General features: G+C 53.4%; 1 protein-coding gene across 2 annotated transcripts; it reads left to right on the forward strand.

The window, feature by feature from the left end:
* The first annotated feature begins 5,839 nt into the window (after positions 1 to 5,839).
* Positions 5,840 to 10,858, forward strand: Vwa1 (von Willebrand factor A domain containing 1). 2 transcript variants are annotated; one of them, XM_055615195.1, is made up of 5 exons: positions 5,840 to 5,989; positions 6,998 to 7,555; positions 9,119 to 9,397; positions 9,477 to 9,833; positions 10,548 to 10,858. In XM_055615195.1, exons 1-4 carry the CDS (start codon positions 5,917 to 5,919, stop codon positions 9,785 to 9,787), a joined length of 1,221 nt encoding a protein of 406 aa, XP_055471170.1. In that variant the 5' UTR covers positions 5,840 to 5,916; the 3' UTR covers positions 9,788 to 9,833; positions 10,548 to 10,858. The 2 variants fall into 2 exon arrangements, with proteins under 2 accessions (XP_055471170.1, XP_055471169.1); XM_055615194.1 differs by having other exon boundaries at positions 9,477 to 10,858.
* Positions 10,859 to 12,522: the final 1,664 nt, after the last annotated feature.

Below are 12,522 nucleotides of genomic sequence, written 5' to 3' on the forward strand. Positions count from 1 at the left end.
TCTTTCTCTTTTCCTTCCTTTCTTCCTTTCCTGTCTTTTTTTTTTTTTTTCCTAAGACAGGGTTTCTCTCTGTAGCCTTGGCTATCCTAGACTTGCTTTCTAGACCAGGCTGGCCCCGAACTCACAGAGATCCACCTGCCTCTGCCTCTTGAGTGCTGGAACCTGGCATTCTGGGCATGCTTTCAAAGGAACACTGTGCAGAGCATAGTGCACAGTACCTGTAATATCAGCATTCAGCAGGCTGAGGCAGGAGAATTACTGTGAGTTTGAGGCCAGTCTGTTCTGTAAAATAAGAGTCTATCACAAAACAAAACACCACTGTGCTGTTAGTGTAGCTGGGTATATCCTGGTGTTTATGTGAGGCTAACCAAGCCGTGGCTCCACCCACAGCAGCACACACATAAGGGAATGCTGTGGAGGCTGGAGGAGGGCTGCAGAGGTTAGGGTCTGTATTTAGTGAAGAACAGAGCTGCGCCAGCTGGTAGAGCAGAGTGTAGGTGTTGAGGAGGCAAGCTAGCTCACTATACAACCAGACATAGGTCTGAGGTCACTGTCCCTTTTGGGCCCTCTTCAGAGGTCCAAAGGGGGCCTTCCATTTCTACCACCATCTTGACAAGTCCAGAAAAGGAGGTTTTGGACGGATGGGAAGAGTCAGTCCAATATTTCAGTCACAGCATCTGAGGTGGATCGGCCTTTGCCTAGCCTGAAGTAGTCACTGGCCTTCTGCCTTGGCAGCACCCTGTCTAGATACTGCAAGTGCCTGTCTTCTAACTCTTGCCTAGCATGAGCTCATGACAGAGACCCTGTGCTTTGGAATCTAGGATCCTTCTGTCTTTCGGGATACTCTAGCCTGAAAGCCCAGAGTAGCCCAGTTCTTCTAAGGGCCTTGGTCTCCCACCTCCCCTACAGCTCACCAAGGCAAGATTTAAGCTTTAAGCTTTAAGGTTGGCCAGCCAAGACCTCCACTTCAGGGATGCAGGCTCCCTTCCCAGTAACTGAGGACCTGCCCTATAAAAGGGAGCCTGGCTGGTGTACATGCAGACATGTGTGACTGTGTCCTGTCTGTCCTCCTCTCTTGCTTTGGGTGGGGCATCACCACAGGTAAAGAGACTGGGCTCTGTGAGATTCCTATCTCACTTAGACCATGTGTTCATTCACAAAGTATTTGCAGGCACACCCTCAGACAGAGCCTGCCAGGAGGGGCCCTGGGTTTAGCCAGCTTTGTCCATCCAGTTTCAGGTTTAGGCTTAAGCTCTAGCCTTGCTCCTCTCCCAGGCATTGGGGCTCTGGTAGAGGCAGGAACTAAGCCAGGGGTGGGGTTGAGGAAGCTGAGTAGGAACAGACAGAATGGCTGCTGGGCCGGAGTGCAAAGGCCACTCCTGCTTCTATCAGGTCCCCCTCAAGACTGCTTGGTCCCTCCTTGGGGATGGGGCAGGAAGCTTGGATCACCCCTTACAGAAGCATTTCAGCCAAGACCCAAAGCTGGGGGTCCCGTGTCAGGATGCAGCTGTTCAGCTAGTGGCACATTTGGAGGTTGCAGTCTATCTCTGATGGCTGTTTCCTTAGAAGCATGGAGTCAGCCATCTATAGCCAGCTTCCTGATCTACAAAGCGAGTCTAGAACAACCAATATTACACAGAGGAACCCTGTCTCAAAAACAAAAACAAACAAAAAACAGCAAAATTTCAAAATTCCCGCTATAGCCATCCTTGCCTCACCCCAACCCTTTCAAGCCCCTCCTAGTACTCAGATGTCCATCATCCTCCCTGTGGTCTCAAAGTTACATAGCCTGGCTTGCTTCCTCTGTCCTAGGCCAAGCAATCTGCCATGTGCATGCTCTCCCACTCACAGCCCTCCAGGTCTTGACACTTACCATTGCCTCTGCTTGTGAAACTTTCTCTTCCTGTAGCTCCTACCACAGTGTCCCCACTGATTCCATGATCTCACACAACTAAATCTTTTCAGGGAAATTAGTAGTCCTGTGTATTAGTTACTTTTGTATAGCTATGACCACAATAGACAACTGACACAAACAATGTACTGCACTAGAGATGCAGGCAAATTTCTGAGTTCGAGAACAGCCTGGTCATAGAGTGAATTCCAGGACAGCTGGGGCTACACAGAGAAACCCTGTCTCAAAACGCCCTCCCCCCAAAAAAAGATTTGCTTTATCCCAAGGTCTCAAAGAGTTTCTGTACATCGTGGAGGGGTAGGCATGGTTCAGATCACAGCAATGGAACGTTCTTCATAGTACAGCAGACCAGGAAGCAGTAAACAGCATCACAAGTCGGTGGCTGTGATGCTAAAGGCCTTCCTTCCCCCCGTGCTATTGCTACCAGCTAGGCATACCCTCCTAAAGGTTCACAAACTCCTAATGTTTCATGAACTCTCCCAAAATACCACTAGCTGGAGAAAGAGGGCTGGAAGTATGTATCTGGGGGATCATTTCAGATTCCAATCATGACACCGAACATCTTTGTGAGCATGGAGCTTTCTTGTTCGGTCCTTATCTGGCAGTACTAGAGGACAGGGCTTGGCCCAGTGCCTTGTGTCCTCTGTGCAGAGACTGAGGTGATGTGCTGGGTAAATAAAGGAGAGGGTTGTATCCATACCATGCTCTGGCTGTTCACCAAGCCTTTTCCATCTTCCCTGCCACTTTAGCTGCAAGGAAAGTGGATTCAGGTCAGTTCCGCAGGCTCTGGCACCTACCTTTCCAAAGCTGGTGTGGAAGAAAGTATAATAGAGAGCAGGAAGGCGCTGAGGGACCTGTTGCTCTTGGCTGCTCCTTGACTGCTGTGAGGTAGTGTCATAGGGTCCAGGCTCACCCCATTCCTCTGCCACAGGCCTCCAAAAGTTGCGCCCAACATTTTCTGTTTTCGTGTTCTGATATGTGCTCGGGTTTTCATGTGAGATATGAACAACATAACAGGCTAGGTGGTGGTGGTGCAGGCCTTTAATCTCAGCTCACCGGAGCAGATCCCCGTGAGTCTGAGGCTTAGTCTCAGAGGGCAGCCAGGGCTACACAGAGAAACTCTGTCTCAAAAAAAGTGACACTTCGGAACATCTCAGCCTGGTGGACATGGGAGAAGTTTCCCCCAGCACCAGTCCTGGTTAGCTTTAACCTGATTCAGCGCAGACTCATCTGAAAAACAAGCCTCAGGGGAGGGATCCCCAGATCAGGCCGGTCTGTGGGCATGTCTGTGCGAGATTGTTTTGTGTGTTAACTCATGCAAAAGGACCCGGCCCACTATGGACTATAGCATTACTTCAGCAAGCAGTCCCCAGCTGTGTGAGAAAGCCAGCCAGCATGAGGCAGTGAGCAAGCCAGCAGTGTCCCTCCATGAAAAAAACCAAACCAAACCAAACCAAAAAAACCCATGATAAACAGCAGCTCATAGTTAGGGTGCAGGGGGGCAAGGGTGGGGCAGGCAGCTCTGTCCTCGCCTGGGGTCAAGGGTCAGGTCAGAGGCCCCAGGAGCTGCCCTTTTCCCTGGGGTTGAGTATGACCACAGCCATCCTTAGACAAAAGGCCCTTCTTCTCTGCCTGACTGTGGGAGGAAAGGAACATTCCCTTTGGTCCTTGGTTGGAGGCAGGGCACTGTGCTAAGAGCAGTGTCTCTGGCTTTCAGGAAAAGCTCTCCACCTGCCTGCAGACAGACAGGGCAGGCCAGTTCCTCCAGGAAGTGAGGCACAGGGACTCCTTGTCCTGAATTAACGCTATGAGGGCAGGATAGATTTAGCATCGAGGGCTGTCCTTCCTCTTGGGTTCCTAGATTGACATGAATAGTCAGGGCCAGTCCTTGGAGTCTGAGGACTAAGGGGTCAAGGTCACCCGGCATGGCCCATCTTTGCCTGTGCCTACATTGCTGCCCCTTCCCCTCTCATGAGCCTGTCTCCCTCTAGAGAAAAAGTTTCTGGCATGTTCTCTTTGTGCTTCCTTTGGTGTCTGCCTCAAGCCTAGGCCTGACCTTGACCATTGATTGTACTTCTGTCTGGCTCCATATCCTTTAGAGTGTCTGTGTGTCTTCCGGAGGTGGAGTGTACTGCAAAACAAAAGGACAAGATTTTTCTGGTGGCTTAGCAGGGGGGTAAGGATGATGGGAAGGCTCTCCTAAGGAATTGGCCATGGCAGCAACACAGCCTGAGCTCAAGTCAGGCTGGTAGCCCAGCTAGGAGACGGCTGGGTGGAGACTGGGCCTCCTGTGCCCTCTCCATCTGATGAAGAGGCCAGAAGAAGGAGGGTAGCTTTCTTAAAGGGCCTGAGTCACAGCCAAGAAGACCTGCTCATTTTTTCCAGAAGGGATGGAAACAGGGCAGGCTGAAGTGTGAGGGCTATGAGCCTCTGCTCCCTCCCAGACCCAGCTCCCAGGCAGAGCAAGCTTGAGGTAAAATGGTTCTGTTGGATCCCCATATTCCCTACTTGTTCACAATACTGTCTCCTCAGCAATCCTGTGTATTGGGATCTGAAGGTTAGCTGGTGCCCCTGGGTGACACACTCTTTGAGGGACTCACACACTGTTCCCATCCTCAAGACTCAGGCAGAAGCATCAAGCACTTTCTGGTCCATTCAGAGGCCTGAGGTCTGTGGAGTGAAGCCAACACCCAGTGCCAAGATTCCCTGCAAGGGGGTGGGGGATGGCAGCAGGACATAGCTCTTACTTGTTCCTGCAGCAAGCTTCTCAGACTCAGAAGCTGTATTGCTTCCTTTTTTAGGCAAAGCCAAGCTCAGGCACAGTCCTCAAGGCCCCGAAGTCTCTCACCTGCCAGAAATGGAGGAAGGAAAACCATTGAGTCCCATCCGTCCTCCCTGCTGAGCATCCTCTTGCCAAGGGTGGGAAGGGAGGGGACATCCTGCCAGACAACACCCCCCTCCCCAATGCGTGCCTCCACCCCAAACACTATAATTACTCTACAGAAGCATCTCAGGAGTCTGCAGTCTGTGCAGCCCTCCTGAGGGATTCAGGGTTTTCTGGATAACACTTGTAGCCAGTCTCCTTTGGTTTGGGCTTGGCACTGATGAAGGACCCAGCTCTGGATCATCAGTCTCTGGTCCTGCTGGAGTCTGATCTGGGAATAGCCCTTGGCCCCATTTGGGTAAGGTATAGGGCAGCAATAGGCCATCGTGGCCACAAAGGATAGGTTCTGACTGTCTGACTTCCCCTTATCCTTATGTCTTTTCCCTTAAGAATTCGGTTGAGCGTTCTGGCAATGTTGGGGGCTTTACATTCTTTAAAAAGCTTTTCATATGTTCCTATCTCCTAAAACGGTGAGTGTCCTTGGCTGGACATGGTGGTGCATGCCTGTGATCCCAGCACTGAGGGAGACAGAGGCAGGTGGATCTCCGCAAGTTAAAGGTCAGCCTGGTCTACAAAGTGAGTCCAGGACAGCCAAGACTACACAAAGAAACTCTGTCTCAAAAAGCCAAAAAAAAAAAAATCAGTCTTTAGAGAAAACCGGTTGCTCCTCCAGCTTGTAGCCAAGCTGAGTTGTTGAGAGGAGGTTACTTCTTTGTATAGCCCCAGCTTCTAAGGCTCTCTTATTTCTGTCTTCAGGAGCTTTGCAGATTAGGAACTGTGGGGAGCTCCCAGGGGTAAGGGAGAGGAGAGAGGTAGAGAATATGGACCACACATTGTCACAGCCTGTGAAAGTGAGATGGGAATGTTTGTTAGCGCATGCCCACACCTATGTGCCTTTGCGGTTGCTGCGTGTCACCACAAGTCCGGGACCGCTGTGGCACGTACCATTGTGCAGTCGGTGCAGATTGGCCTTTGCGCGCCGGTCTGAGTGCACGCGCCTCCCGAGCAAGGGCGTGGCCGCGAGAGTAGGTGTGGCTTCCCAGAGGTGGGTGGGCCTGCCTCGCGGTAGGAGAACAAGTTAGCGGCCAGCTGTGGTCAGGAGCCCGCCACTCCAGGCGCGATGCTGTTCTGGACTGCGCTCAGCTTGGCTTTGAGTCTGCGGCTGGCACTGGCGCGGAGCGGCGTAGAGCACAGTAAGTGTGGTGGAACCCGGATTGCGATTCCTGACAGCCCACCGGCTGCTGCCCACCCGGGTCAGGAACTGTCCAGGTGCAGCAGCGGGACGAGTGGGCGGGAAGGCCGCGGGAGGGGCACACGCCAGCACCTCAGCCACCTGCAGTGGGCGCTCCTGGGCATTCTTGGTAACTCAACTGAGCCAGCCGCTGGACAAGGAGCGCGGAGGCCTGGTCTGCCCCGCCCCGCCCCGCCCCTCAGGCCTCGGTAGTGGAGAAAGATTTTTGAGAGGCCTCCCTGACTCAGTTTCCTTACCTCTGAAAAATCCCTCAGTAGAAAGGAGGTAGAAGATTGGAATGGCCTCACCATGAGGGAGAAGTCCCAAAGCCAGGACTAGATCCAGGCACTTGAAAGCCCCTGCCTACTTGAGACTAGGTGACAGAGTCTCTTCAGTACCTCCGTCCTCTAGGCTGAAGAGAAAGGGATAAAAGGGAGGCTCACTAGACATTGATTGGGTCCTCAGGCTGTTGCGGGTGGGTCTGTCCTCCTTTCTTGGTACAGACGACACAGAGGCAGGGAGGGGTGATGTTATCTGTGACTGGGGTCAGTACTCCAGCCTGGCCATCTGATGGGCACGAAGGACTGTTCGGTATTTTGCTCTCCTTTCCTCTCCGTTGTCCCCATTGCTGGTCATGTTCAGAGCCTATCCCTTCACCTGGACGCTGAGCCACCCCCCTTAACTATCCTGGAGGTGGCCCTTCTGAAAATCAAGCCTAAGGGGAGCAATGCATATGGGTCGGGCCCCTCCTGGAGACCTAGGCCTGAACTCTTGACTCCACCTGCACGCAGTGTCTGTATAAAGAACATGAGGGCAGCCCAGGATGCTCTTGGTATATGGCCATTGTACAGCTGGAACCATTGGAAAGGATGGGACTTTTGTTGGCTTGGAACCTTTGGGGGTGGTTCAGCTCTGGGCATTGGGCTTTCGGGGGAGCTACCTGGACTGAACCCCTTGTCTTTTCCTCTAGGTACCACACCATCAGCCCCACAGGGGGACCTGCTGTTCCTGCTGGACAGCTCAGCCAGTGTGTCACACTATGAGTTTTCAAGAGTTCGAGAATTTGTGGGGCAGCTGGTGGCTGGAATGCCTTTTGGACCCGGGGCTCTGCGTGCTAGCCTGGTGCATGTGGGCAGTCGGCCGTATGCAGAGTTTACTCTTGATCAGTACAGTTCAGGCCAGGCTATACAGGATGCCATACGTGCTGCGTCCCAACGTATGGGTGACACCAACACGGGCCTGGCACTGGCCTATGCCAAAGAACAATTGTTTGATGAGGTAGCAGGTGCCCGGCTAGGGGTTCCTAAGGTACTGGTGTGGGTGACAGATGGGGGCTCCAGTGACCCCGTGGGCCCCCCTATGCAGAAGCTCAAGGACCTGGGCGTCACCGTCTTCATTGTCAGCACTGGCCGAGGCAACCTGTTAGAGTTGTTGGCAGCTGCCTCAGCTCCGGCTGAGAAGCACCTACACTTTGTGGACGTGGATGACCTTCGTATCATTGCCCCAGAGCTTCGGAGCAACATAGCTGGTAGGTGGGAAGAGGCAGGGCCTGTGAATCCCTAGCTGACAGCTAGCTGCAGGGGGAGCACCTGGGTTGAGATCAGGAGCAACTCCTGAGCCTGATTCCCTGAGGTTGCAACAGTGGGAGGCGACTCACATGTCCTCTGCATACTGTGCAGGACAAACTCCTTCATGTACCCTGACACCTGGGCTATAGACACACCCAAGTCTGAGTGACCAATTTAAGACCCCAGGCACGTATAGGACATCGAACTGAGGGCTAATTAGGGCGAGGTATGTGTGGAAGGGCTAAGTACAGAGGATAAAGGAGGACCAAGGGGGGTCTCTGTCTATGGCATCATATACTTTTGTATCCAGGACCAAATAGCTTGCCAGGCCCACCATTCCTGGAGAAAGGAGAATCAACTAGGTAGGGACTGTCTCCTACAGAGCTCAGGCCCTACCGATTCCATGGTAGGGAGCCACAGTCAAGGAGGAGTTTGAGCTGGTTTTTACTCCTCTTCATTGTGGGGACTGCTGGGGAAGCCAGAGCAAGGAAGACCCACTGTCGGGCCTAAGCACCAGCTTTCTTCTGGACCTCCTACAATAGTCTCCTAGGGAGAAGAGGCCACAGACTAAGGGCCTTTTGGTCGGCTTAGCCAATCGTAGACACAGAAAAATGCTCTCTCTCCAGGGTACCATTCTTACCAACACTGCCTACACTAAAGAGGAAGGAGTTGGTCTGTGGATTGGAGAAAAGTGAAAGGTCTGCTGAAAGGGGTCTCCTGCAGAAATGCCCTGGTAGCTCTTAGGCCAATAGGCCCAGGTGAACCTGGAGGCACAGAAGGAGAAAAGGCTGCAAGATAAACATTTGATTCTAAGGTCAGAATCCGAGTGGGAGGCTGGACAGGAAAGTGAGTGTCCAGCTGACTAAACTTAGCACTTAGCAGCAGCAAGAAAGTCAAGACCTGGGCGACCTCCCCGCCTTACCTGCATATTGATCTGGTGGCTGGCCGTGTTTGTCGTCATAGCCCAGGAGCCCTTTGTGGTGGCCCCCCCTCTTGTGTAGGAAGGTCCCTCTCTCCTCAATCTTAGGTTCTGGGCTTGTCACATTTCCACTGATCCAGGGTCCACTAACACGGAGTCTCCCATCTCCGGGCTGCAGCTTCTGGTCTGCTCCCTTCCCCCACAACTGTTCAGAATATGGCTCACAGTAGATTTTGAGCTGACCACCCAGTCTTGGGGGACCGGTTCTCTGTTCTTAGATAACACTGTGGCCATTGCAACTGAGGGACCTCCATCCAGGTTGTTTGTCTGGATAAGGAGTAGCCACTCTATCTGACAGATCTGGGTTTGGGAGTGAAGTGGCAGGGAAGTTTATGATGGGGACTGTACTCTTCTGTCCTTCCACCGGCCCAGTCAGCTTTGTAGTCGTTAGCGTTTGCTGGTAGCAAATACCTGCCTGGCTCCTGCCTCTCCTGTTTTACCGGGGCTCCAATCTCCAGGTCCTCTCCAGATCAGTGAGAGCCCCCCTCGGTGATATGGAGAAGGCCACTTCTGTTCCCTGACCCCAGCACTACACCATCCTTAGATGCGATGCAGCCTCAGCAACTTCATGCCAAGGAGATTCTGTCCAGTGGCTTCTCCGTGTCCTGGCCGCCCCTGCTGACAGCAGACTCTGGTTACTACGTGCTGGAGCTGGTGCCCAGCGGCAAACTGGTAACCACAAGACGCCAGCAGCTGCCCGGGAATGCCACGAGCTGGACCTGGACCGACCTCAACCCGGACACAGATTATGAAGTATCGCTGCTGCCCGAGTCCAACGTGCGCCTCCTGAGGCCCCAGCACGTGCGAGTACGCACGCTGCGAGGTGAGGCAGGGCACCTCGTGGGAGGGGAGGGTGGCATGCGAGGGGCACCCCTCCACTCAACCACTCCCTTCCTCCGCAGAGGAGGCTGGGCCAGAGCGGATCATCATCTCGCATGCTCGGCAGCGCAGCCTCCGCGTAAGCTGGGCCCCCGCGCTTGGCCCGGACTCCGCCCTCGGCTACCACGTACAGCTCGGGCCTCTGCGGGGCGGCTCCGTGCAGCGCGTGGAGGTGCCGGCTGGCCACAACAGCACTACCATCCAGGGCCTGGCGCCGGGTACCGTTTACCTGGTGACTGTGACTGCCGCCTTCCGCTCGGGCCGCGAGAGGGCACTGTCGGCCAAGGCCTGCACGGCCGCTGGCCAGCGGACCCGTGTCCCGCAGGAGCCATGAACTGCCTGCCTGCCTGCCTGCCCGAGGGTCCCTCTTCCCTAGCCCGGTGAGAGAGGCGCCGCCGCTGCTGAAACCGAGGTTTTTCTCGTGGATGGGGTGGGATGGGGAGAAAGGGTGCCGCTCCTGCCTTTGACCCGCGTAATTCCTCCGGTCGTTTCTCTCCTGATCATCCCGGACGGCACCCTCTCCTGACTCCCTGGAAACCTGTGGCAACCCTGGTAGTTGAACGCGCAATGGCGATCCTCTCTGGTTGCCAGTGGGGTTGAGCACACAGTGGTGTTTGGACAAAATTTGGGGGAGATGGACAGTGTCTGAGGTCAGGTTGAAGACTTAAGACCCGGGACCAGCGTTCAAGAGAGGAGGCCACAGGGTTGCCTATCTGTGCCAAAGGTTGCACCCGCTGGTGACAAGGACTCCACGTGGCTTGGACGTCCTGCCTGTTCGTATAAAATGGGTGGGAGAGAGGAAGGAGAGGCTGGTGTAGGCAGGATTCCCAAAGACTTCCTGAGGGAAAGGAAAGATACAGATAGGAAGGGATACTGGGAGTCTGATGATGTTGCCAAGTATTTTCATCAAGATTTTCTGCCAGCCTGAATACCAGTATCTGTCAGGAACACTGGCCCTTCCTGCCTGGCCAGGACCTGCCCTGGGCCCTGCTATCAGTGCCTGGGATGCAGTCTTTTCACCGGAATGGGGAGAGACATTGGGGATAGGAGAGCCATGCCATGACAGGCTCTAAGGGAACCTGTTCCTGTTTTAGTGTGGGGAGCTGCATAGAGGAACAAACGATATTCTCCAGGATCGGCGCACTCCAAGTCCTCTAACCCCAAGGTGTCACGCCGGTGGGCTATCTCCAGTCATCACCCTGGGCTTCCCACAGAGAGCTGAGGGTGGTCAGGAATAGGCTTCCTCTCAAGTCTTAGGAAAGACCCTCTCCTCCCAGAATCACTTGCCCTAACCAAGCTCACGTCATCTGTCTTCCCCACTAGTGACCCAGAATCTAACAACACAAATAATTCAGATATAAACTGTGCCTGCAGTCTCATTAAAATGCTTTATTTTTCATCAGAACTCTGCCCAACTGTGTACCTGTGTGGGCAGCATGAAAGGTCGGGTGTACAGGTCTGTTGTGTCTGGGGTCGAGGGGAGGAAAGTCTGCAGCATCTGCGCACGGATCATCTGGACTTCTTTCCCGCCATGTCCTTGCCATCCCTCTGTGTGCCAGGGCCTCACTTCTGCATCCCAGGATCCACTGGGGTAGGTCAAATGGCTGCTGTTATAACTCAGAGGCCTGGGGGCCTGGCTTTACAGAGCTGTCCTCATTACTGCCTGTGGTCTGCTGCCCACTGCTCAACCTCTGCTTACATTTTCTCCTCACACTACTTTGGCTACTCTAATGAGGCCCAGGAACTAAGTATTGAGAGAGGTGGGTGGGCCTTGGGCTGTGCATGAGCTGAGCAGAGGGGCCTTTCCTGAGAACTTGCCTGTCACCGTTTCCCAAGAGCCTGGGGGGGGGGGTGTGGAGAGATGGCTCAGTGGTTAAGAGCACTGGCTGCTCGTCCAAAGGTCCTGGGTTCAATTCCCAGTACCCACATGGCAGCTCACAACTGCCTGGAACTCTAGTTTCAGGAGAGTTGACACCCTCTCTCTCTCTCACACATACAAGCAGAACACCAATGTACATAAAATAAAAAAATAATAATAAACCATTAAAAAAAAGCCTGAGTGGGCACTGTAGGCCTAACCCTAGACGCCCAAAGGGGCACACTGCCCATGTCCTGGATGTGTTGTGCATTTGTGGGAGGCAGCTACTTTTGTGTTGGCAGCTTAAGATACAGGGCCTGGCCTGCTGTGGAGGGATGAATTCCCTCTCCATGCCTCCTTGTCAGGCCCAGGAAGCCTGTGTGAGCACCTGCAGGCTTCGTGTCCACACCCTTACCTATTTATCAGTAGTTGGCTATGGAGCCAGATTTCCTCTGACCTCAGTTACCAATCCAGAGTCTGAGGCTCTCTGTATCCAGGATAAAGACTCTGGTCTGTCATGTGGGCTCCACATCTCCCTAGAATACAGAAGTTCCTCCAAGCAATTTGTGTTTTCCATTCTGTTCTCAGATGACTGTGGGTCCAAGTCTATTGGTTGCAGGAGAGAGCCACACTGCGTCCCCAGGCCTGACTTACAGGTGACAGAAGAGTACCAGAGGGTCATTTACTAGTGTTGATGACAGTGACTGCTAATGGCTGAGACTCATGAGGCTCTCAGTGAGCAGAGTTATTCAGCATCACATGCTGCACCTGGGAATGTGCCTGTCTGGGGTGTAACCAGATCTTGGGGCCAGTACTTAGGATTAAGAAAAACATCACCAGACCAGTCCCCAACATGTGGTGGAGGTGAAAGCCCGGACTCCCTCCTAGGTAACACAGACTGCTGCAGTCCTGAGCTCGGAGGGGCTGCCCTTACATGTCCTAGGCATGTCTTAAGCCTCTGGATTTAGTGCACATTTCAGATTGGTTCAGGCCCTGAGAAAGTCTACAGAAAACAGGTTTTTAAGCTTTTCATTTAGTATGGTGTGTGTGTGTGTGTGTGTGTGTGTGTGTGTGTGTGTGTGAATGTGGGAGGTATACACACACCATGGTCCACATATGGAAGTCAGAGACAACTTTATGCAATTGGTCCTCTCATTCCACTTTTACATGTATTCCAGGGTTTAAACTCCACTTGCCAGGCTTGTATGACA

Source organism: Psammomys obesus, unplaced genomic scaffold (genome assembly GCF_907164565.1).
Source record: "Psammomys obesus unplaced genomic scaffold, mPsaObe1.curated_primary_1811, whole genome shotgun sequence".
Classification (NCBI taxonomy): Eukaryota; Metazoa; Chordata; class Mammalia; order Rodentia; family Muridae; genus Psammomys; species Psammomys obesus.

Coding starts and splice junctions, on each gene's coding strand:
- Vwa1 (XM_055615194.1), top strand. CDS start 5,917: ATGCTGTTCTGGACTGCGCTCAGCTTGGCTTTGAGTCTGCGGCTGGCA. Junction 7,556..9,118: donor GCTTCGGAGCAACATAGCTG/GTAGGTGGGAAG, acceptor CACCATCCTTAG/ATGCGATGCAGCCTCAGCAA. Junction 9,398..9,476: donor GCGAGTACGCACGCTGCGAG/GTGAGGCAGGGC, acceptor CTTCCTCCGCAG/AGGAGGCTGGGCCAGAGCGG.